Raw genomic sequence first — 24,596 nt, 5'->3', positions numbered from 1 at the left:
TTTGTCAGGGAATGTTAACTGAAGAGGCTGAATGTTTTTTGAAGTAAAGTATCACGTGACAGACGAGCGTCTTGACATATGTCAAGAGACACAGACGCGTAGACAGATGTATCCGGTAATTTTTCAAAATAAAACCTTTCAAAATAAAATATTGTTTAATTCAATCTTTCTGTGCGGCCTGGTACCAAATGACCCACGGACCGGTGATTGAGGACCACTGATCTAGAGCACTCGCATCCATGGGTTTTATCAGTGGGAAAATTTAAAGATTCAGTCTATTGGCTAACTCAAAGTCCATAAAACTGGCATTAGAGCCAAAATTCACCAACACAGGATGATTGAGGTACACAGAAGAAGAGATGAGAGTAAGGTATGGAAGGGAATGAGAGGGAGTCACTGAAACAGTAGTGAGGCTCACCAGCGCCCTATTCCTTACTGGTGAGCCCGATCTTTTATCGGACAGATGGCGAGGAGATGACCACAGTAGTCGTAGTCGTAGTCGTAGTCGTAGTCGTAGTCGTAGTCGTAGTCGTAGTCGTAGCCGTAGTCTCTCTCTCTCTCTCTCTCTCTCTCTCTCTCTCCAGAGAAACCAGACAGAATAGAGTAACAAAAAACACTTTTAGTGACAAGGCAAGGTAGCAAGAACTAGAGTTAAACACTTGGATTACTGCTGGAACGTTACATTTTGTGTGACTGTTATTGTTTTTCATATTTTTGCTTTGTTTCTTGTTAGTATTGTTCTATTTAAGTTTCAGCTGTAAACTGCTGTTTGGAAAGTATTTCTGTGGCTTTGTTCGATTTCAACCTAATTATTTGATGAAATACTTTAAAAGGTTTTATAAAAAAAAAGATGATTTTAATTTGATTGGAAATGATCAAAAACGTGCATAATGAAATCACTCAGAGTCTGATTGCTTTGAAGCCAGACAAAGGCCAGTCAGCAGCAGTAGTAATTACATTAACATTAAACTTACTTTTGAAGTTTGAAGTGACTTTGATTGAGCAAAAGACAAACTGCAAAAACGGCAAACGGTTTCGTTGGTTCACTAATATTAACAAAACCTGATATCCTGCACTTTACCAGTGCTCAGGCATTTCAATCACACTGTATGTATTGTGGTAAAAGTGTCTGGAGTCTGCATTTTGTCCAAATGTATTTATAGTTAACAGAAAATGCTATCTAATGCTATGCCATCAATGCTATTTATGAAACAGAAGATCATTTACAAGAACTTACTGCACAACGTGAAATCCCTTAACACGAAATAATGGAAACACTGAAACACTGTGTAGCAAGTGTAGTTTCTAACATTACATCATAATCTATGATACATGATCACACCCTGCTCTGCCCGTGTTTATAGGAGGAGGGAGAGCATGGTTTTATCTCCGCCCACCACTTTGCTTTGTGCGTTAGCACAGAAATCGCTGACAGAGAGAAATTGTGAAATACTGAAAACTACGGCCTTTTATTCTCACTACAAAAAAGACCATTTCATTCTGCTTCACAGTAAGCACAGCAAGCAGAAGTATGATAAATACATAGTGCTTAGTTCCTTTTTCATAATCACTACTAATATTTGCTATTGTTACGTTCAACTGACCCTGGAGCTGTAATGTAAACAACACTCCGATAAGAGCACTGTTAGTATTGTGTGATATTTTGTGAATAGATTAAAAGTGAGCAGGACAGTAAAGCAGTGCCAAGTTTAGTTCCTGATTGTGTAATTTGATTACAGACCACGTGCCTCTCTTCCTCTATAACTGTGAGTTGTTTGCAGTCCGACTCACACTTCAGGAGAAACCTGACAAACTCCTACTTCAGGTAAGAGCTTACATGAAAATCTTCTTACATTTGTTCTCAATTGACTTGAATGTGTGTAGAAACCTTGAATTGTAGTGTTTGGAAATGTGTCTCAACAAAGGTCCATTCTCGTGGGGATAAAGTGTCCTTTGATTCTGATTCGTAGGAAGGATGTGCTTTTCTGCCTCAGATAATAGAAATTTGTTGAAGAGTATGTTGAGAGGCTGCATATTAAGAAAGATGAACTTAATGTTGTGCATTGCCAGTGTTGGTAGTGTTGTGGGATGTACATTAAGATGAAATTGAACTACTTTCAAAAATGTAGTGCTGATCTGTTGGTATTTACATTCAGTGATGATGAGGGTTTTTGGTTTCCAATAGTGAGGTATGGTTTCTCTTTGATAAGTAGCACTTTTACACCATTTTTCAACCAGTTTTGTTGTTAAAATCACACTTTGTCCCTCTACTACACTTCTCACCCACATAGAAAACTTCATTAAGAGAGCTTGGGAGTCACATGTTTTACATTGTGTCAGTTCAGTCCATCTATAAACATGTTAAGAGACTAAAGCTGTTAATTCAAACATGCAACATATTAAAGTTCAAGACACTGAATTAATAAAACTGTCTGGACAGGATGACTTAAATGTTCCAAAAAGTTATGTTTTCATCTGTAAAATATTTCTACACTGATTCAAGCCTCCATATTCAAAGTGGACAAAAATGGCAGACTGTGCCTTTTAATGTCAGCCTAATTTAATAAAAGACACCGCTTGTCATGTGATGTCTTCTCCGACACTGACAGTCAGCTCTTCCATAGGCCTCCACTGAAGCAGGACAGAGAGAAACACTTTTTACTCCACTACATTTATTTTGGCGGAGTTACTTTCCAGATTTACATTTTATATTTAAAAACATATGATAAGCTTATAGAATACAATCTATTGTTACAAGTTAAACTAGTGTTTTCCAAAGTATAGGACAAAAAAATAACAGCGTCTAACCCTTTTCTGAACGGGATGTATCAGTGAATAAGAATCCAGTAACCTGTAATAAAAAGACAAAGCACTCCTCTAAAAGAGGAAGCCTTCATTTATTGCTTCCCAAAAATCCTTTTTCAGAAATGTTTTTAACATGTTATTAAAGCTGATGATCGTGCCCCTCTTTATCTCCCAAAAGTCAAGATGTTTGTGGGCTGTTGGCTGGCTCTGGTGGCTTTAATCCCCATGACCTTGGGCATCAACCCTGGGGTAAAGGTCAAGCTATCGTCAAAAGGCATTGAATATGGTAAGGTTTGCAGCACGCTTAATCTTTCAGTTGGAAAGCACTAATCTCATCTGATCATCAAGTTCCCTTCCCTTTTTCTAGGCAGACAACTGGGGATGGCTTTGATCCAAAAGAAACTCAAAGCCATCAAAATCCCAGATTTTTCAGGGAAACAGAAGGTGAAACCCATCGGCAGTGTCCGGTACAGCCTGACAAAGTAAGAAACCAGTTTATTCAACACTCTGTAGGAAACTTGGATACTTGAGATGGTGCCTTTACAAACATTTGCATGTCTCTTCTAGTTTGAAAATTGTTGATGTGGGCTTGCCACAGTCTGCGGTGGTTCTGGTGCCAGGGACTGGTGTCAGACTGTCTATAGGCAACGCTTTCCTCCGTCTGCATGGAAACTGGAGGGTCAAGTACCTCCGAAGAATGTGAGTGAGAACAAATGTCTTCCTTCTAAACTACAGTTAAATACATTTCTGCTGCATCAATGACTCCTCTCTCTTAACAGAAAGGACAGTGGCTCCTTTGATTTGAATGTCAAAGATCTCACAATCACTACAAGTATTGACATCAAGAGTGACGAGACAGGCCGACCTACGGTCAACAGTGTGAACTGTGTGGCTATTGTCGGCAGTGTGAGCATCAAATTCCACGGTGGAGCCAGGTAAAAGAAACCCTGCTGTGCACTGACTGTGTTTCTGTGAAGGAATGAATGTGAGGGATTTTTCATGCTTGACTTACTGTCCTAATTTCTGTGATTGCTTTTCCTTTCAGCTGGCTGTACAATCTCTTCACAAAGTTCATTGATAAGGCTTTACGAAAAACACTGCAGAATCAGGTGAGGGCAGACCAGCCAGCCAAGTTCATACCTTCAGACAAATATGCAAAGACAAAAAGCTGTTCTAAACCATGTCAAGCTTTTAGAACTGCAGCGTTAAGAGTTTTTGTTGTTGTAATGTAGCAGTAGACAAGCAACCCCTGTGTTGGCATCTACTGACTATGGATACTCTACTTCAAAAAATCTGATTTGTGCCCTTGTGCATTATATTATATATCATATTGTTAATAGCTTTGTGCTAGCTGGTTGAGGTGGAGCTAATTTGAACTACCTTATCTACACAAAAGTAGTTTAGTCCAGTGGTTTGTAATCTAGAGGTCACGCCGCATCCAAATAGTCATAAAATAAATCTGAGGGGTCTTGGAATGATTAATGAGAAGAAATAAGAAAGCAAAAAGTTCTGAAACACACATTTATTTATTTTTTAGCATTTTCAATAATCCTTATTTTTGTGAAATATTGGATAATTTGACCTCTTTGGCCGTTGACCTTGTTATTTAAATGAAAACATGGGAATCTTGGGTAGAAGAGCCAAGAACTAATAAACAGAAACATGTGACAAAGAGACCCAACCAGACTCTGGTTTTATGTAACAATGTGGTGTTTTTTTAAGTGTTATTTTGTAGAGTAACTACAGCTATGACATAAATGTAGTGGAGTAAAACGTACAATATTTTCCTCTGAAATGTAGTGGAGTAAAAGTATAACTCTGCCAGTTAGGAGAAACTTTTAGTCTCAGGATGTTACTGTTATGGTGTAAAGGAGAGGACCCAAATGCTAGTGATGGCAGTGTGATACTAAAGCTTCGATACGTGCTTCAAACTCTGGACTACAATTCCATAGAACCACTGCTTCGATGCTTGCTTCATATCACGTGACATATGACGTCCGAAGCAGTAACTGAATGAATCACCGGACTGGTTCGTGGTCCAATCAGGTGATTCGCTGCCACTGCCTCGTCTCGATTCTGACAGGTTTAGACAGTTTTGAATTTGAGCGCCTCAACACTTTATAACCGCTCTAAACAATGCACAATTTGTGGGTTGTTGTCATAGTAGTATGCGTTGTTGCTGTTGAGTTGTTGGTATTGCATTTGTATTGGATCATTATGGAGACAGCCAATTAACAAAACAATTTTTATGCACGCCAGCATTATCTGTTCCTTGTGCACAAGTAAAGAAACCAGATCTAAATCTGTTGAAAGAATAATGTACATCCCCCATAAAAATATACAGCCTCGGTGGCGCAGCTCGTAGAGCAGGTGTTCCCTGAGTTAAAGTCTTGCCGCAGCAGCCCGGGGTTCGAATTCAACCAGTGTCATTCTGTTGCGTTTCATTTTCCTTATCTCTATCCAATATTAACCGTACTATCATTTAAAGCCTAATAAGTCCACATTGTTCCCCCAGCACTCTCTTCTCAATAACACATACACACAATCATCAATCTTTATTTTTAAATAGAACATGATATTCAGTCTTAAATGTGTGCGTCAAGGAATTTTCAAGGCAAAGATACTTTAAATCCACTGTAGCCTTGCACTTCGCCAGTAGAGGTCACTGTACCTGAAGCTTCAAGTAATGAACCCATTTCCGAAACAATTGGCTGAAGTGGTTCAATGCTTTACAAAAGGTTCATTTGCCCATCACTACCAAATGCAGAACGCCAGACAAGAGGGTCATAAAAAAGAGACATTTATTAATAAAAGCTTATAAATACAAAACAAGGTAAAAAAGTAAAATTGAAAGAACAAATCAGGGCAGACACGAGGAGCCGTACGACAAAACCCACCAGGTAACATCAATGACAAACTGACCAGGCACACTGGGACAGACAGGGATATATACACACAGACACTAGTAAAGGGAATGAGACACAGCTGGAGGAGAAAGGCAAAGACACAAGGGCAGGGTGAATGGAGACAGGAGGATCAAATCAACAATCACAGGAGGAGGGAAAAACACAAGGACTAATTAAGGATGAGAAAGTTATTCTTCTGCTGTTGGTTTGCTTTTACCAGTTGGTTTCTGAACTCCTCTGTATCCATTTTGGGGTTCTTTTAATAAATCACTAGTAAGTTTATTTTGTGTGGGAATGTTTCTGCTGTTGCAGATCTGCCCTCTGGTGGCCAATGCAGTGTCTGATCTGAACTCTCAGTTGAAAACCCTCAACGGTAAAATAGAATATTTATGTCAAATATTTGGATGTTTCATCGATGCTGAATATATGAGAGACTTTCTATCTTCTTGCAGTTGTAGCCGAGGTGGACCAGTATGCAGAGATTGAATATTCCATGATGTCATCGCCCACAGTGTCAAACTCCTCGATAGATTTTAGCTTGAAGGTAAAGAAGTGTATATCATTATACTTTACATTTTATTTATCTAAAGCACCTAGAAGAAAACATCCTATGTAGATCATGGGGTAGTGGTGCAATTTAGCCTCTTGTGGCTGAAATTAGTATTACTACAACAAACACAGGTGAAACAAAACTATTTAGATCAGACTTAGAAAATTGATCAGCAGAATATTTTCTTTACTCTCACTTGCTTCTTCGGACTTCCGTATTGTTATTAAGAAATAAACAGTCATGGTCCCAACTTTTCTGTTTCTTTGTCCTTTAGGGTGAATTTTACAACAAAGGGAAGCATCAGGAGCCTCCGTTCTCCGCAGCAGCCTTTTCCCTGCCGCCCCAGATCAACAACATGTTGTACATCGGCCTGTCTGCCTTTACCGCCAACTCTGCAGCCTTCGTCTACAACACAGCTGGAGCCCTCAGCCTGTACATCACAGACGACATGGTGAGCTACATCCTCCCGATTAGCTCATCAATCTACTTTCATGATGTCACACTAATATACAACCTTTCTGCCTCCGTCACTAACAACAGATCCCACAAGGCTCTCCCATCCGACTCAACACCAGAACGTTTGGAACGTTCATCCCGCAGGTGACAACACATTCTAGCTATTTTATGAGAAACATTGTTTTCATTGGCCGTTTGTCAGATATGAATCCGTGTTTTTCCAGATTGCCAAGCGTTTCCCGGGTCTGATGATGAAACTGTTGGTAAAGACGGTGAAAAATCCCGTCGTCACTTTTGAACCCGACAACGTGACAGTTCAGACCACTGCTACAGTGACGGCCTACGCTATCCAACCCAACACCACACTTTCCCCTCTCTTTGTCCTAAACTTGGTAGTGTCAGGTAAATTAATCCTGATCTTCATTAATCCACACTGGAAAGACTATCACATGTATTTGTCCTACCTCAATCAATATGTATTACGACACTACGAATATGTTTCTGCACTATTATGTATTTTCTGCACTATTATGTATTTTCTGCACAATTATGTATTTTCTGCACAACTATGTATTACAAACATAATAGGGGCACTTCCCCTTTAAGAGTAACAGGTCAACAAACCATCACTTCCGGACTGCTGACGGAGGAGCGTGTAGGCGCCAAACTGGGACCAATGAGGAGAAGGTCAACGCCTACTCCATGTATTAGATGCGAATTTTCAAATGTTTGGGCACACCTGGAGCGGAGCCGTGAGACCGTAACGATGGGGCTTTTTGAGCCATGCGGTCTATGGAAACGGCGACGCGAAATGTGTCCTCAGCTGAGAATATTTTCTTTGTTTGACTTATTGCGTTAAATAAATATATAGATTACATCAGGAGATTGCTGTTTTGATTCGACATTTAAGCTCCGAGTTCTTCAGCTTTTTCCTACCCTTTAATTGGCGTCCCTGGGTGGGCATCCCGAAAGGAGAAGTGAAGAACGATCGCCGAGTATCGTTGACTGGTATTCATTGCACGTGCAAAAGATCAGGTGAGGGTGAACACCGGTTAAAAACAAATATTCACTGCAGGTAGACTAGGAAAACTTATTAATGAATGCCAGCAACAATGTTCGACGGTCATAGCTAATACAACTGCTGTTAAACGATAAAAAGCAATCCTGAATGTTGAAATACAAGTGATAAGAGCAAGCATCGAAGATATTAATGATGTTAACGATATGTATGAAAAGCTTTTGGAGAGCTCCAGCATTGTCTGGTTAGAGTTCTAGGAGAACTTATATTTATTCAACCAAATCCCTGGGGGTGTCCGGGCTGGTACCGGATAAAGCTTATGGTAAGCTTGCATTGAATGTAGTTTAATACGAAAACACCTTTGGAAGGTAGCTAAGAAAGCTTAGTTAGTTTAATGTTAAAAAAGTCCTTTGGAAGGCAGATAGGTATAGTTTAATTGAAAGACTTCTGGGAAGCCTAGCATTAGAGGCTAGTGTTGTTTACCAAAGGAGGATAGTGATTATAATCCTGAATTACGTGAGAACCGATGACGATCGCCTCATAGTCTCAGATGTTGTATATCATCTTCTTTGCGGCAAGCATAGTGTAAAACATGTAAAGATTTGTGTATTGTTGTATTGTTGTGAGTAAAGTGTGACTAAAGCAGGCCTAAGGCGAGGCTAAGCTAGCGTTGATATTTAGCTAATGCATTGGAGTTTGTAGAACGGGTGAAAACTGTTCTAACTGACTGGGGGACGGTTGTGAAATCAAACAGAACCGTGGAGTGTATGTGAAGTAGTTTTAAGTTGGAAAACTGTGAAAGAAGGAGACGTTTTTGCGAAAGGCCTCAGAGATTAGGACCAGCTAACGGTGGCCACGTGATGCTGGGTCGCTAATTCCGCCTATGATGTGATGTTACGAGGCATGTGAGAGTAAATTGTGATAAACCAAACCTTGAGTCTTATGCTGGAGCAGTTTTGGGTGGAAATAAAATGCATAAGTGATGTAGTGACCGAGTGATTAAAACCAAAAATGCGAGTTTTCTCCAAACTGGAAGGAGAGAAAATTTAGAACAAAGAAACCTCCATTTTCTCTTCATCCGGTTGATAGCTAAATGCCTCTGGTGGACAAAATTGAGACTACAACTAAAAGTTTATAGAAACTTTACAAAATTTAAACACCTCCACCTATAGGACGGCAATTAAAGCGCACCTAAATTTAAAACCGTGCACCAGCAGACAAATTGGTAAATTACAATTAAAATCCAATTGAATTGAGGAAAGCTAAAGAGAAGAAAAAGGTGAAACCAGAACCCCAGACTGTAGACCGGACGTGAGAAAAAGGACTGACGTGAGAAAAAGGACTGACAAGAGAACATGACTCCCCAGCAACGGGGATCCACACTTCCGGAACCAGGTTGTATATCTGCATTCACACACACTATCATAGTCAATTAAAGGAGGCTGAATTGTAAAGTGTAGAAAACTGTCTCTTATATGTTTTTGAGAAAACATGTTTAATAAGTATGTGGATGACAGATATGTAGACTTTTTGTGTAATTCTGGAGCAGACAGAAATGATTAGAACAGAACAGAGCCGCAAAATACCAGCTAATGATAGATTACGTTCAGAATAATAAATAATAATAAAAGACTTTAGTCAAGAAGTGTCAGCATAACTCATTTAACACACACGGTCACGGCTTCTTTGTATCCCTCTGTAAAAGGCCGGCGTGATTTCCTCTTGGATGGCTGTCCGTTCCCACCTCTCCCAAAAATATTCAAACCTCATGACATTTTGTGAAAGACTATAATCGTCGACAGACGAATAGTAGGGAGATAGAATCTTCTGAGAGTTTAGTCTAAACAGTGTAGGGAGCTAGAAGCTCCTGAGGGTCCGATCGTAAATGTCATGAGGAAGAAATATGGTGAAGAGAGTTTGTAAGATAATAGGGAATGAAACAGCTGACAAATTATTTAAGAAAATAAAGTTTTGGTAAACTCATCTGCTTTAGAAATACTGGACTATAAGAAGCCTTTTATTTAAACAGCAGACTTCATGACATTAGTATTAACACAGAACCATGGAGATAAGAGTAGACCAGTGATTCACTACTCGTCACAACTAGACCCAGTAGATAAGGCGATGCCTGACTGCACATGAGCAGTAACTGCAGCTTCAATGGCAGGTCAGGCCTCTGCATCAAGTGTTATTCAGGCCATTGACTTTAACAGTGACACATGCAGTGTCAGTTTTGTTTTCACAACCGCATCTGACTATAGAATAATGTACAACTTTGATCCATCTACATTATTTCCAACAGCTGAGGACGGAGAATCACATGACTGAACGACAGAGACGGACAAGGAACTTCACCAAGACCAGACTTGACTGACGTTCCCTAAGAGGAACCAGAGATAGAAATGTTTGTTAACGGATCATGTAAAGTAACCTAGAGGATCCGAATGTGACAAGATCTCTGTAGTGACACAGACCGACGTATTAAAAGCAGAAGCTCTACCCAATCATCTGTCAGCAGAGCAGCAGAACTGATAGCATTGACAGAGACATGCAGATAAAAGAAAGACAAAGTTGTAAATATCTACACAGACAGTAACTATGCATGTTCAACATGTGTTTGCTCAACAAGTACAGCATAAAGGTATGGTAACATTGACTAACAAACATATTACTCACTCTAATAGAAGACTTATTGAAGGCAGTACAGCTACCAAAGTATATTGCTTTATATAAAGGCACAACACGTATGATAAGAACTGATCCAGTTTCAGTAGACAACAATATGTAAATGAGAAGACAAACACACCAGAACACAAGACAGATATTGAAAGAGATGCAGAATGCAGCTACAAAGTAAGAACAAGCCGTTTGGACTAAGAATAATTACATACAAGACAGAGACGACTGACGAAAGAACACTTGACCAGAGAAGAACTCAGTACTACCGAGAATGATATAAATGTGTATTGAGACACGGTATTTGACCATGTCTCAAAAGGGGGAGTATTATATTGAGTATTATATTAATAGAGTATATTCATAGCATTTGATTCAAAGGCCGAATGCCGAGAAACGGATATTCTGAACTAAATAAATATGAAGGAAATAAATGTAGTTTAACGATTATAGACGTGTATATAAAATGAGCTGAAGTATTTCCAACACATACAGTAGACGCTATGACAGTAGCTAAAGTGTTTACAGCTAAATGAACTGTAAAATAAGGTAATGTGGGTAAAGGATAATAATAATAATAATAATAATAATGATGATAATAATAAGCTTTATGTAAGAATTGCAGGTCAAAGTACTTGCACTGCAAAAACATAAAACATTAGACAGAATAAGAACATTTACGGTACAATAATCAGTGTTGATGTAAATAAGTGTGAAAGACTAATGGTATAAAAGAACACTGGAAATCATGCCAAGTTTCCCTATCTGTGCCGGGAAAACTATCAGAGCCATATTTAGAAATATACCACCATTTGGAAAGGAAGAAGAGGGAGAGAAAAATATATCCTGGTGACACATAAATATATCACCACTCCTGTGAGAGACACTGACTCCATAAAGCAGAAACTGGACCTCTTCGTGGTGAAGTCTGACTACACAGGGAGGTGGTACCCATAGGGGCGCTTGTCTCACCATCAGTGAAGATTCAACAACCCGAAGTTTTAGAAGGGGACTGTGACATGGGGGTCAGAGTCATCACAGGAGGGTGAGTATAGCCCTGTACACCTGAGACTGCACAACCACATCAAATTTGATTTCTGTGACGTAATAACCTGTCCCTCTTCCCTAACAATATGCAGAACAGATCAGGTGGGCAGAGGAGCACAGCTGCCACGGAGAGGAGTGACATGTAAGAAAATAAATGATTGTGATCCATTATTCCTCACCATCGTTTCATCGCATCCCAGAGATTAGAGACTGTTTGTTTTAGGCAGCAGAGGTTTTAGGAGCAGGTCCACAAGGACACTTTAGGATAAAGGTAGAAAACAAGAAGACTGCAATCTCCAAGCAGTCAGTAGGAAAGGATATCAAGTTACTACAGTAAGAAATAGAATAGCAGGGAGACAGGATATGTGGAGAAGAATATGTGGCTTGACTGCAAACTGTATACCACTAGCTCAGTAAATATATTGTGTGTGTGTGTGTACCAGTCAGGCCCAGTCCCAGTAATACTCGGACCAATAACAGAGTAAACCTGTCTGTTAACAATGATGCACAGTGTAACAGAACCACTCAGCCCAATTTGCAAAAATCTCATTAAGAGATTTCCAACTCACAGAACCAATAGCACAAGACTGAAATATGTGCATTGATGACACTGGTCGAGTGTTTCTATGTTTGGCCCACAACAGGTCAAACTCTTGTAAGCTTGAACTCGGCTGAAGAGAAACACAGCACCTGGGGAGAGCTTCAGCTCCACAGCATACAAGAGATGCAGTAGGAGTCCCCCGGGGAGTGCCAGAGATCAAATTGGAGCAGGTTTTGACTCATTGTTTTTATGATGGGCAACTACTAATAAGAATGTGGACTAATTACATTCATTGCATCTAACAGAGGTTTATTAATTATTACAAGGGATGCCGTTAAGGGACAAGCTGAACAACAAGCAGCTTCCAGCTTATTGACATGATAGAATGTTTTTAGACATGCTCCGAGCAGAGAAAGGAGGTGTGTGTGTGCCATGTTGGATCATCCTGTTGCACAATTATATCAAATAATACTGTTTCAGAGAGATCAGTTACTAGAGCCTTACAAAGATTGACAACATTATATAAAGAATTAGCAGAGAATTCAGGGGTAGAGAATTAGTCTGGTGATGCTATGGAAAGACGGTCCGGGAGATGGAGAGTTCTCATGTCACTGGTATCTTCAGCATTAATAGCTATATCAATATTAATTTGTACATTATCTCCACCGATTTATATTTTGTAAATATTTATGCATTTTTTATATTCATGTGCCAGCTAACCCAGAGCAAATTCTTTGTAGGTGAAAACCTACATGACAAGAAAGATTATTCTGATTCTAAATACTTACTGTATGTGGATGTTGTTATATACCATAAATTAGAAGCCGCATGACGAGATTGATTGATTCCACAATAACAAAACAAATGTACACGAGTATCAGCCCCTCTCCATAGATTTATGCAATTTGATAGAACTAGCCTGATTACAGAACGGAATTGCATTAGACATGGTGCTAGCTGAAAAAGGGGGTGTCTGCAAATTGTTTGGCTCTGTGTTGTACTTTCATCCCAAATAACACAGCCCCTGATGGATCCTTTACCAGAGCTTTGAAAGGACTTGACCGACTCAGCAAAGAGCCAGCATCAAACAGTGGGGGTACTCATAGACTATGATATAGAGCAGGAACACGACAGCCAGGAAGATGATTTCGTGTGAATAACTCTACAAAGTGTTCTTTGCTGCCATACCGAAGCCACTGACTTTATTGTAGTTACAGTCTCTCAGTCGTATACAGATATTACAATCTTATACAGACATTAAAAGTTTACTAATATTTACTGTCTTTTACTGGAAGTGTTTTTTATTATACTGAAGCTAATTGTCTTTATGCTGGAATAACAAATGAAGTTCTTTGGTTTTATACAGAAGGTATTTTTATGACTGGAATAAAAACAAGTGCACTATGAATGTATTCTTGTATACCATATGATGAATTTGTACACCACTCGGTGCCTTATATTTACTGGAGATTATACACACCATAAATGGTGTGTAAAGGGGGAATTGTCAGGTAAATTAATCCTGATCTTCATTAATCCACACTGGAAAGACTATCACATGTATTTGTCCTACCTCAATCAATATGTATTACGACACTACGAATATGTTTCTGCACTATTATGTATTTTCTGCACAATTATGTATTTTCTGCACAACTATGTATTACAAACATAATAGGGGCACTTCCCCTTTAAGAGTAACAGGTCAACAAACCATCACTTCCGGACTGCTGACGGAGGAGCGTGTAGGCGCCAAACTGGGACCAATGAGGAGAAGGTCAACGCCTACTCCATGTATTAGATGCGAATTTTCAAATGTTTGGGCACACCTGGAGCGGAGCCGTGAGACCGTAACGATGGGGCTTTTTGAGCCATGCGGTCTATGGAAACGGCGACGCGAAATGTGTCCTCAGCTGAGAATATTTTCTTTGTTTGACTTATTGCGTTAAATAAATATATAGATTACATCAGGAGATTGCTGTTTTGATTCGACATTTAAGCTCCGAGTTCTTCAGCTTTTTCCTACCCTTTAGTAGGTAACACAGCTGGCATGATAATAAAAAAAGCCATTTGTGTGGTTCAGAGAACTTTCTGAACATATTGTCTTTACAGGACAGCAGTGTTAGCGCCAAAGTGTTAGTCAGTGGATTGAGGGTGACTGGAGCCATCTCCCTAAACAAGTAAGTTGCTAAAAAATCACTACTTGTTCTCAGAAGAGAAGAATGGGGCCAAAAGGTCTTTGTAAAGATGAACATGACAGTCTAATTTTACTAATTTGCACAGAATGGCTCTGACCCTGGGGACAAGTTATGTGGGAGACTTTCAGGTGAGAACTGCATTCTTACACAAGTCACAATGTGCAGCACCAGTACCAACATAACTAACTAACCCCAACCCTGACCTGCAGGTCGGATCCCTCGACAGCTTCTTCCAAATTGTCTTCAAAGGGGTTGTGATACCTCAACTGAACGGTGAGTTCTTGCATTTTCAGTTTGTAACCTATATGAATTATAAAGACCCGCCTTGATGAGGACTGACAGATTGCATTTGGACACGTGGTGACATGTAAATGCATCAGACTGGGGAGGCTGTTTTTATTATTGCATTTGAATATCGTCCACTGTTCATAATGTCCATAATACTTTCACAAATAATAATTATATTCAAATAATAATATAATAAATATTCATTACATTTAAGGGAACATTTTAATGCTATAGTGGAATAAAATTTTCATTTTCAAGTTTACATTATCATTTTAATAAAGTCCCCTATGGGCTTCCATAAAAGACAGAAGGGAAAACTTGGTTGCACTTTTTAACTTTTTATTTAACCAAATATTTGCTAAATTCCATATTTGTGACTAGTTCATCTAAATGTATAAATTTTTCTTCATAGTTCAACTTGCAAAGGGATACCCACTTCCTACACTTGGAAAGATGACGCTCGTGAACACTCAGCTGCACGTCCTGAAGGTCAGACTGGATTGTTTCTATAAAACTGCAGTTATTAAATGACAGGGATTTTAATGAGGGCCAATAACATGGAAGAAAACATCTTAAATATCTAGTTTATCTACAGAATTCTTCATTTCGAAGCTGTTCTTAACTGCTGTTGCTACACTTTTTTTGTTCACTAGGACTACATGCTGATTGGGACTGATCTTCAGTTTACGGCTTGAACGGCATTTCTGGAAACTCCCAGGATTCATTTCTGCAGAGAAAAGAAAAAACTGAATGAAGTAGAAATATCACTTCTCCTACGAGCCTGAGAATTTTGATTTCACCTCAGGTTTCTTAATCATATTCCAGACCTTTATACTCCGTTTGTCTTTCTGTTAAATGTGAACTCAGAGCAGCTTTTCCACATATAAAATGTAGATGGCAGTGAACCTTTCCAACAGGGTCACTGATATCGTGTCGCCACAGGACAGTTTGCAGGACAGGGCTCACTATTGTCACCACGATCACCATCTTTGAAATAACAAGCTGCTGACTTAAATAATATTTCTCAAAGTTTCAGACTTTGTAGCTCACAGAGCGATTCTACAAATGTGCTGATGCATGACATTTTTACAGCCTATTGGAGAGAATTTTTATATCAATCATGTATTAAACAAACGTTATAACTTACATCATCCAAACCCGTTACAGCATCTTAAAGGGACAGTTCACAATCTTGGTTGTTTTGAAGTGAGTTGCCGAGTGTTCACATATCAGCCGTAGAGATGTCTGCCTTCTCACAATGTAATGGAACTACTGTAGGTGGCACTTGGCTTGCGGTGCTCAAAGTGCCAAAAATATAACAGCAAAGTCTCTTTCCAGAAATCATGACCCGGTTATTATAGATAATCCACAGCAGTGAGCAGTTTCATGTCGGAAGTATTTTTTTTCGAACGACACACGCCAAGCGTATCACCGCGCAGAAGGATGTGTGCATCCACTCACAGACGAGAGGCTCATGCTCACTCATTGGCGGGTGTAGTTCAGTAAAGAAAATAGTTCCTACATCAAACTGATCACAACAAAGTCTGTGGATTATTTTAAGTAATTAGGTCATGATTTCTGGAAGGAGACTTTACTGTTGAGTTTCTTAAATGTAAATCTAGCTCCATTACATTGGAGCGAAGACAGTTCAAGCAGTTCAATATGTACATACACATTCTTAGTTCTGACTGTATTAATAACATATTGCAGTTTTCATAGCTCATCACAGCAGTCCCATGTGACTGGAATATGATCACAAGTCCAGTAAAAACAGCTTCCATGTGTCTTTAAAGTCATTCAGGAAAAGCAGGCAGTGTGCTCTTTCCCCCAAACAAACAGTTTGTTTCCTGTGGTGTCACCTGTGTCCATCGAGAGTGTGTTTAAATCATGGTCGTGTCTGAGGCCACAAGTACATCAGGCCGGTACGCCGGCAGAGTCTCGTAGGGCTTCACTGTGCCTCTCAGGGAGCTGTGAGTGAGGGCTCGGCCTCTCAGGCTCTGGGAGTTGGCCGACAATATCTTTATAAAAGACACAAAACATGAAGAATGAATTATTGAATGGTGAAAGTACCAGATAATACCTTAAAGCTCTTGACTGTGATGATTGCTGAAATGTCGCTGACTGGCAGAAAAATGTTTTTTCATGCTTGAATCTTTTATTGCTGGTTTGTTTGTCATCTCTATTTCTAGGTAAATGTTCCCATATATTTGAAGCAGAGCCTAACCATTATTACTTCAATCCTCTGAAAACTTCATATCTTAAGTGTTTCTCTATAACTTTAAATATTCATAACTAAATGAGTTTATAAACACTCCACTAATCCTGTTCATCAGAACTGCGAGTGTGTGGTTAGATCAGATTTGACTGACCGGTATCAAACATCACCAGATTCTAATTCAATGTTTCTAAATCCTGATCGGTGCGCAGCAGAGAGGAGACTAAATGAAATACAGAACTCTCTCCTGTGAAATGACCACAACTGTTGTGACTGGTTAGCTGATTAGGAAAATAAGCTTCAGGGCCTTTATATTTGGTTATTAAAATAATTGGTTCTGACAGTGAGTAGGACACTTTACAGATAGAATTAAACTGGTCAGTGCTTTCTGATGGAAATACAATGAAACAGTGACATTACAGATATGTCACTTCAATGTCAGCCGTATCATTTAGGCAAAATTTAATAACTCTTTAAAGATGCAGTATCTGTACCTTCACCAGCACATAGTCTCCAGCATTGACCGACGCACTGGTGGACTCCGCAGGCTGAATGGCAACATCCTCTTTGGGGAAAATGACTTTGGTATTGCCATCAGTTCTCCCACACAGATCCTTGGCAGATCTTTTACTTTCCTGCATAATAAAATGGAAAGCGCAGATGAGCAGTGTTGCATGCTAACGAGTTATGAGTTACAGGACTACTTCTTTCATCCACACTGCCAAAACAACCAAGGAGTTCACCAGGGGAAAGAAGTGGAAGGTTTTAGACTGGCCAAGTCAATCTCCAGACTGAAACCCTATTGAGCATTTTACCTGCTAAAGAGGAGACTGAAGGGAGAAACCCCCCGAAACAAACAGCAACTGAAAGCAACTGAAAAGCCTGGAAAGGCATCACAAAAGAAGAATGCAAAAGTTGGGTGGCAGGCTTGAGGCAGTTATTGCAAACAATGGATTTGCAACTAAATATTAAGTATTATTCACTTTTCACACTATGTTAAGTCTCTGTTCCTATACTTTTGCTCACTAAAAATGTGATTTTCCGTTATAAACGGTGCTATCTTTCAAGTTGTTCATCAGATCTAGATGTAAATACCTGGAAATAGAAGCTGAAAGACTGATCTGATCTTTGTTTCTCATATTCATCTTTTGATGTCAAACTCAATTGTTTTCAATGTACAGCAAAAATAAAGGAATTGGCCTTGCTGTTCCAATAGTTTGAGGGTACTGTATTTCACTTAAAACCACTAATGTACACCTGGATTCATCCTTTGGGAACGAGATAGAGTTCTGCAGGGATGACGTATTTCTGAAGTTAGCGTCACCCTGGTTCCCTCGACAAAAGGCCACTGGGATTTTTCCATTGGATTTTGGATTATTGCAGGAACTAAACTCTGTGGCTAACAAACGTTTGATACTGACATTTGAATCTTCACAAATGAACACCACTAAATGATTTTAAGAAGATTTTTTTAGTGCAGCCAAAGATACACATGATAGGGTGAGAGAGAGGAGACGACACGCAGCGGATTCGAACCGCTGCTGTAAGGACTCGGGCCATAGTGCATGGGGGATGTAGCAGGTGAGTTACCAGTGCTCGCTGACAGTTCTGATTTTTGAAGCAAAAATACAATAGCCAGAAGTGAAAAGCTACGCAGGGCTATAAATTAAACCATTCCACGGTGGCATGACTTCCTCATCACCAGCACTAAGCTAAAGGCAGCTAAAACAGCCTTTTTTTAAAGAGACGTAAAAGCTTCATAATTCACAAGTGGTGTATTTACTGATGCAGCTTATGTAGAACAAAACATAAAAAGCTTGTGATGACCACAGATCTTATTTCAGGAATCTAATCAAAACCCACATTGACTTTGAGAGGAAGAAACCAGTATACATCTCTATAGTTGTTGAGATATTTCGATCTGAACCACAGTGGTGGACCGACCGACAGACAGACATTGATCCCTAAAGCAACACCACCAGCATGTCAAAAACTATGAACCTATGATTACTTCATCCTTTCTTCCAGTACACTTTTCTCAAAATGAGCCAGTGCCATCTCAATCTAAGACATCTTTAAGCCCGGTAGAAGTACAGCGAGGCAGCAGTGGGCAAACGTCCTGTACTCATGTTTAGGATCATAAACTTGTGTATAATATCCAGTTATGTACACAGTACTCACTCCCTCCACCAGGACAAGTTGTGTGCTGCCAACGAGAGCGCCGTTGACCCTCGCAGCTTCCTCTCTGAATACACTGATACACTCTGCCAGCCTCTGCTGCTTCACCTCAGCTGGCACGTCGTCTTCTAGCCGATGGAAGGCGTGCGTTTTCTGAGGAAGGACACCATGAGGACGGGTACAATATTAATGTAAAACTAGATCATATACTGTACGAGAAGAGAACATTTGGATTCAATTCTAAAAAACAAAAAGGGTACATTACGAACCTTCCTCATACTGTAGGCAAACAGGAACCCCACATTGTAGCCCACCTCTCTGATCAGAGACAGAGTCTGCCGGTGGTCCTCCTCGGTCTCACCACAGAAGCCTGAGATGAAGTCACTGCTGAGACTCACCTCTGACACACACACACACACACACATGAATGTTAAACACAGACCACACACCCCTTTCTCAAGAGGATAATAATACCAACGCAAATGACCTTTAGGTTATATTATCAGCTGGTTTGAGATCATGTGTTAATCAGAGTGTAACCTACAGACCGGTGACAAATAGCATTACATTATAGGTCATTTAGCAGACGCTCTTATCCAGAGCGACTTACAGAGAACTAAGTACAGGGACAGTCCTCCTGGAGCAACTCAGGGTTAAGTGCCTTGCTCAGGGACACAATGGTGGCAGCCCTGAACTCACAACCTTCTGGTGTTGTATTTGAAAGCCGTACCACTAGACCACTAGGCCATCAACACCCACACCCATAACAAATTACATTTACTCATAAGTCATTTTTCTTAATATAAATAAAAAATATATATATATATATATTTAACTTTAGCTTTTTCTTTTTTTTTCAAGTACTGTATTTTGCTACATTTCAAGTCGCTTTTGACGCGTTCATGTGCTGACACTTGGATTATTGTTTATGTCTATGGAAACTTATTTATCACAGTGATTTGTAATTCATTTATAATATCTTTTATAAAATATTTCAATATTTGCTCTTACTTTTCAAATTGTTATTTCTCTTACTCACGTGTTTATGTATGCACCAATAGAGCAAAGCAACATTCCTTGTATGTGAAAACATACTTGGCAATAAACCAAATTCTGATTCTGAAAATGCAGTATAACAGAAATGTTCCTCAGCCACGAGCACGCCAAGTGATCAAAGTCAAACACCCCACCATGTTCCACGACCAACAGGTGCATGCTGGGTCTAGTTCAAATGCTCATATGGTGGTTGCACACACAGAGTATATTTTAACTGCCCTGCTTTTAACTTATGGAAGTAATTCAACGTTTACATCAGTGAAATGTCTTCAAAGCAACAATACTTCTAAAATATTCTAGTACTCCTGCCATCCTTGCAAATTAAAGGAACAAATTAAACCTTGTTGTATCTTACCTGGGACAATTCTCTTGACATTCTTCACAAGATCAAGGTAGGCCTCTCTAGTGTAGCTGTATATTTTATAAGAAAAGACATGTTATTAGACAACATACTGACATTTTTAAGAGAGTTGCCCAACGACTTTACAAACAGAATAGCTTTGATGATTCAGTTTGGGAGAAAAAGCATGGTGGTGTCTTACCCACGACGCATTGCTTTGAGGACCTTGCTGCTGCCACTCTGGGCTGGAAGGTGGATCTGATTACAAATGTTCCTTCGCTCAGCAATCAGATGCAGAACCTATAAACACACAGAGCATGTCAGGAAGTCAAGTTCGTACAGGGAAGTAAGCAGGTTTTTGTTGAAAGGAGTGATCAGAAAGGTAAAAGGCACTTTGAAGAACGTCTGTTTACATTGGGTTGTAATGAGATGTATTGCTTTTGAGAATGTGTATTCAGTTAAGTGTATCGGGTACCTCATCTGGAAAATCCTTTGGATGAGGGGAGGTGAATCTGATCCTCATGTCAGGATCGATGCATGACACTCGCTCCAGCAGGTGGGAGAAGCGCAGTCCTCCCTGTTTGGTTCTGTAGACGGTCTGAAAGCCCTGGCTGAGCCTGGTCAGGTCTGAGCCACAGAACTGTTCTTCTGACGTGTCTCTGTAGCTGTTCACATTCTGACCCAGCAAAGTCACCTCCTTTACACCCTGAAAGAAAGACATAGAGAGACCTCCTGATAGAGAGACATAGAGAGATCTACTGATAAAGAGACATAGAGAGATCTCCTTATAGAGAGACATAGAGAGATCTCCTGATAGAGACATAGAGATCTCCTGATAGAGAGACATAGAGAGATCTACTGATATAGAGACAGAGAGATCTACTGATAGATACATAGAGAGATCTACTGATAGAGAGACAGAGAGATCTACTGATAGAGACATAGAGAGATCTACTGATATAGAGAGACAGAGAGATCTACTGATAGATACATAGAGAGATCTACTGATAGATACATAGAGAGATCTACTGATAGATACATAGAGAGATCTACTGATATAGAGACAGAGAGATCTACTGATAGATACATAGAGAGATCTACTGATATAGAGAGATCTACTGATATAGAGATATAGAGAGCTCTACTGATAGAGAGACATAGAGAGATCTCCATGATAGAGAGACATAGAGAGATCTACTGATAGAGAGACATAGAGAGATCTACTGATAGAGAGACATAGAGAGATCTCCTGATAGTGAGACATTGAAAGATCTACTGATAGAGACATGTAGAGAGATCTCCTGACCTCCTCATTCCTTATACTGCTGGCCAATCACTGCTCTGTATTCCATGCTTCCAGGTAACATCCAAGGGTGATCTGGCATTTACCATTGTTGTCCCTAAACTGTGGAATAGTTTTCCCCTCACTATTAGATCGTCCCTCCACTCATGTTTTTGAACCCATTTTAAGACCCATTTCATTTAGCCTTTTGATAGTAATGTAAAAACTCCTGAAAATGTAATATAATTTGCACTTATGGAAAATGTAATAAAACACAATAATTACAAAACTTGACCAATAATGTCAAAATGACAGATAATGTAAAATGTTTAATGGATAATGGATTATATATATCGTTTCACGTAGCAATTTCCCCGAGTTTTTGTGTAATAGCCCTCGTATTGCTATCAGTGCATGTCCACTTGTTCTAAATAAGTGTAGGAGTTTAACTGACACACTTCAGTGTTGGGGTTAGAACTTGCCTGGTCAGAGAGCATACGAACTTCCTCAAGTATGGAGCTGACAGGGCGACTCCTCTCTCTCCCTCGGGTGAAAGGAACGATGCAGTAACTGCACATGTTGTCACAGCCTCGCATGATGGACCTGCCAGCACACAAAACCATCAGAGGTTACAATATAAAGGACATGGTGTTGTAGAAAATGACAGGAGGTGGTGTGGAGGGGGAATTACGAAGCTCCAAAAACACTTACACAAAAGCACTGTATCCATGAGGAGCGTGGTGCACGGGCATGATGTCAGCGTAGGTCTCCTCTAACGACAGCAGCACGTTGCTTGCCTGATGACCTCCATCAGCTACAGTCAAGAGTCGGGGAAGGTCCCGGTAGGCGTCTGGACCAGCAAGAACGTCTACAAGCTTCTCCCGCTCCAAAAGCTCTGTCTTTAGCCTCTCTGCCATGCACCCTGGACAAACACAAACCATTAATATATATTCTAGCCTCTATAAGATGGTCAGATGTCTGTACATTAGTGAACTAGCTTACCTAAAATCCCAATTTTCATTGGAGTGCAAGACTTTACCCGTCTCTTCTTCATAGCTGTTAGTTGTTTTAGTCTGTTCCAAATAGTTTGTTCAGCTTTTTCTCTGTTAAGAGAGAAGTCTGTCCATTAGTTGGTGCATCAGATTTAGTTTGTGTGGTCTCATGGAAGACTTGTAATGCACACTTTAGTTATTTGGGTTAACCCTTGTGTCTCACTAGGAACATTTTTGGGGGTTTTCCTTTTTCGATAATATTGTTTGTTTTAATGCATATTGCATTCATTTTGGCTAGGATGTGAGTTTTTATTTTATTTTGAAAGTTCAACCCCAGCTCCTATAATGACTCTATAATAAACTGTGTAGACAACATACACATTTAAGGACTGTCCACTATAAAAGGACAAAGATCTTCCCATTGATACCCCACAAACATTACAGAATCAAATCATGCATTGTATTGCATCAGGCTTTCAATCTAGAGGCCCGGCTGAAATTTTTACTATTTTCATATGGGGAAAATACATGCTCTTTTCCTGGTTTCCTGCACAAAAAAAATCTAAACGCATCCAAATGTGTTTGCTAATCATTGACAAATCCCCGACTGTGAAAAGAAATCCCCCTAGCGTTAGGTATACAGAAAATAATTAAGTTGGTATGTTTTGACCCCTTAAAAACATAATACTACGGTATTATGTTAACAAACTGGAATTGAAAATTCTGAAAATTAGTGACTATGTGGTAGTTATCATCAGGACTGAAGTTGGTTTAAAAGATTTAACTCCGTTAAAGTGGAAAACAAAAATATATAATAATTTTATTCTATTTTTTATTTTTTTTACATAGATCCTTAAAGTAAATCTGCGCAACTTTTTTTAAAGTATGGCACAAGGGTTAAACAAATGTAGGATTCTCACACAAAACAGCAGTAACATAACATTATCTTACCTTATGGAACATGTTACCAGAAGAACGACGTCTGCCTGTAAACGCAATAATTTTTTTAGTTAACTGTTTTGATATGAAGTATGTTAAAATAGTTTAGAGCTCTTCTATACCTCATTTAAGTCAGATGTGCGTAGGTATCCCTTCCTCTGTAGTATGGACCAGGCTATCTCTGTGTCGTTTACATTCATTTGACAACCATAGGTTTCAAAATACACTGCAATATTAACACAAAACAAATATTTAAGCATTGGTCCCAAACAATCAGAATGAACTTGATGTGTTATCGGTGAAGCAGACAAACCTTTCCTTGAGTTCCCCATCACCAAGTCCTCAGAAAGATAACTATGTTGGTCAGAGTAATCTTCATCTGCAGCAAAAGTCTTATTCCCTGAAACTCCTTTGATAAAATCCTGAAAACTTGGACCAGAGGATATCTGACTTTTGAACGTATCTACAGTTGTCTTCCTCTCTTTTGAAGTCACACTAGTATTCGCTAATTTAGAACAATATCTGGGTTGAATACACCTGAGGGGCATCCAGGGTTTGAGAATGGTAAACATGGGTTTTCTGAGGTATTCCATGCTTAGTTGGCTAACGTTAGCTACACGAGCTACTTGTCAGATTTAGCTCTGACTAAGCAACCAGTAGTTAGCTACTTTTGACGCTACTTGGTAGCTAACAGTGTGTACCTTGTTTGTCTTACTGAATAAATTAAAGTGCAAGTGCTCGCTAAAATGAGTAAATGTCATTCAAGCACTCATATCTTATGGGGCCAAAGATGTCTTAATATCAAGAGGAGTAGCTCCACTTTCCAAGGTAACGTTATAAAAACCCTGAAAAAGTGTTGCGCTGTCAAAAATGTTAAGGCTGCTAAATTAATAAGTAGTTTTGGGAACGGTGGCAGCTATGGTATGACTACCTCAACTTTCATGAAGAATATTTGTGATTGACATTAGCCTGCTGGATTCAGCTACATGTGCGTAAACAGGTGCAATTGTAAGTTGCTTTCAGTAGTTTAGAGATATGGCGTCGTGTCAGGAGGAGCCAATTAAGTATTATACTCAGACGTTTATTATTACACTGTTACTTCAAATTCT

At 39.5% G+C, this 24,596-nt stretch overlaps 2 protein-coding genes across 2 annotated transcripts; one reads left to right on the top strand and one right to left on the bottom strand.

Annotated features, from left to right (window-relative positions):
* Window positions 1–1,528: 1,528 nt before the first annotated feature.
* On the top strand, window positions 1,529–15,633 carry LOC115007951 (bactericidal permeability-increasing protein-like). The gene is made up of 16 exons (XM_029431126.1): window positions 1,529–1,825; window positions 2,984–3,091; window positions 3,173–3,287; window positions 3,373–3,504; window positions 3,585–3,740; window positions 3,851–3,914; window positions 6,024–6,084; window positions 6,164–6,255; window positions 6,536–6,712; window positions 6,802–6,861; window positions 6,942–7,109; window positions 14,112–14,179; window positions 14,283–14,325; window positions 14,407–14,470; window positions 14,898–14,974; window positions 15,139–15,633. The coding sequence occupies exons 2-16, from the start codon at window positions 2,989–2,991 to the stop codon at window positions 15,178–15,180; spliced, it is 1,422 nt and encodes a 473-aa protein (XP_029286986.1). The 5' UTR covers window positions 1,529–1,825; window positions 2,984–2,988; the 3' UTR covers window positions 15,181–15,633.
* Window positions 14,577–24,114, bottom strand: cdk5rap1 (CDK5 regulatory subunit associated protein 1). The gene is made up of 13 exons (XM_029431127.1): window positions 23,801–24,114; window positions 23,610–23,713; window positions 23,500–23,534; window positions 22,559–22,659; window positions 22,268–22,478; window positions 22,039–22,159; window positions 20,750–20,980; window positions 20,477–20,574; window positions 20,290–20,345; window positions 19,148–19,278; window positions 18,882–19,031; window positions 17,195–17,335; window positions 14,577–16,503 (listed from the first exon to the last, which is right to left on the bottom strand). Exons 1-13 carry the CDS (start codon window positions 24,078–24,080, stop codon window positions 16,366–16,368), a joined length of 1,797 nt encoding a protein of 598 aa, XP_029286987.1. The 5' UTR covers window positions 24,081–24,114; the 3' UTR covers window positions 14,577–16,365.
* Between the last annotated feature and the right edge of the window lie 482 nt (window positions 24,115–24,596).

Source organism: Cottoperca gobio, chromosome 5 (assembly GCF_900634415.1).
Source record: "Cottoperca gobio chromosome 5, fCotGob3.1, whole genome shotgun sequence".
NCBI classification, from domain to species: domain Eukaryota; kingdom Metazoa; phylum Chordata; class Actinopteri; order Perciformes; family Bovichtidae; genus Cottoperca; species Cottoperca gobio.
The sequence above is the reverse complement of the archived record's forward strand: the minus strand, read 5'-3'. Positions and strand labels throughout refer to the sequence as shown.

What these genes read in the sequence shown, in the direction of transcription:
- LOC115007951 (XM_029431126.1), top strand. Translation starts at nt 2,989, where the DNA reads ATGTTTGTGGGCTGTTGGCTGGCTCTGGTGGCTTTAATCCCCATGACC. An exon ending in GTCCGGTACAGCCTGACAAA is followed by an intron (nt 3,288 to 3,372) that starts GTAAGAAACCAG and finishes TGTCTCTTCTAG; the next exon opens with TTTGAAAATTGTTGATGTGG. An exon ending in CTCTCTTTGTCCTAAACTTG is followed by an intron (nt 7,110 to 14,111) that starts GTAGTGTCAGGT and finishes TTGTCTTTACAG; the next exon opens with GACAGCAGTGTTAGCGCCAA.
- cdk5rap1 (XM_029431127.1), bottom strand. Translation starts at nt 24,080, where the DNA reads ATGGAATACCTCAGAAAACCCATGTTTACCATTCTCAAACCCTGGATG. An exon ending in GATGGGGAACTCAAGGAAAG is followed by an intron (nt 23,714 to 23,800) that starts GTTTGTCTGCTT and finishes TTAATATTGCAG; the next exon opens with TGTATTTTGAAACCTATGGT. An exon ending in TTCGTATGCTCTCTGACCAG is followed by an intron (nt 20,981 to 22,038) that starts GCAAGTTCTAAC and finishes TCTTTCTTTCAG; the next exon opens with GGTGTAAAGGAGGTGACTTT.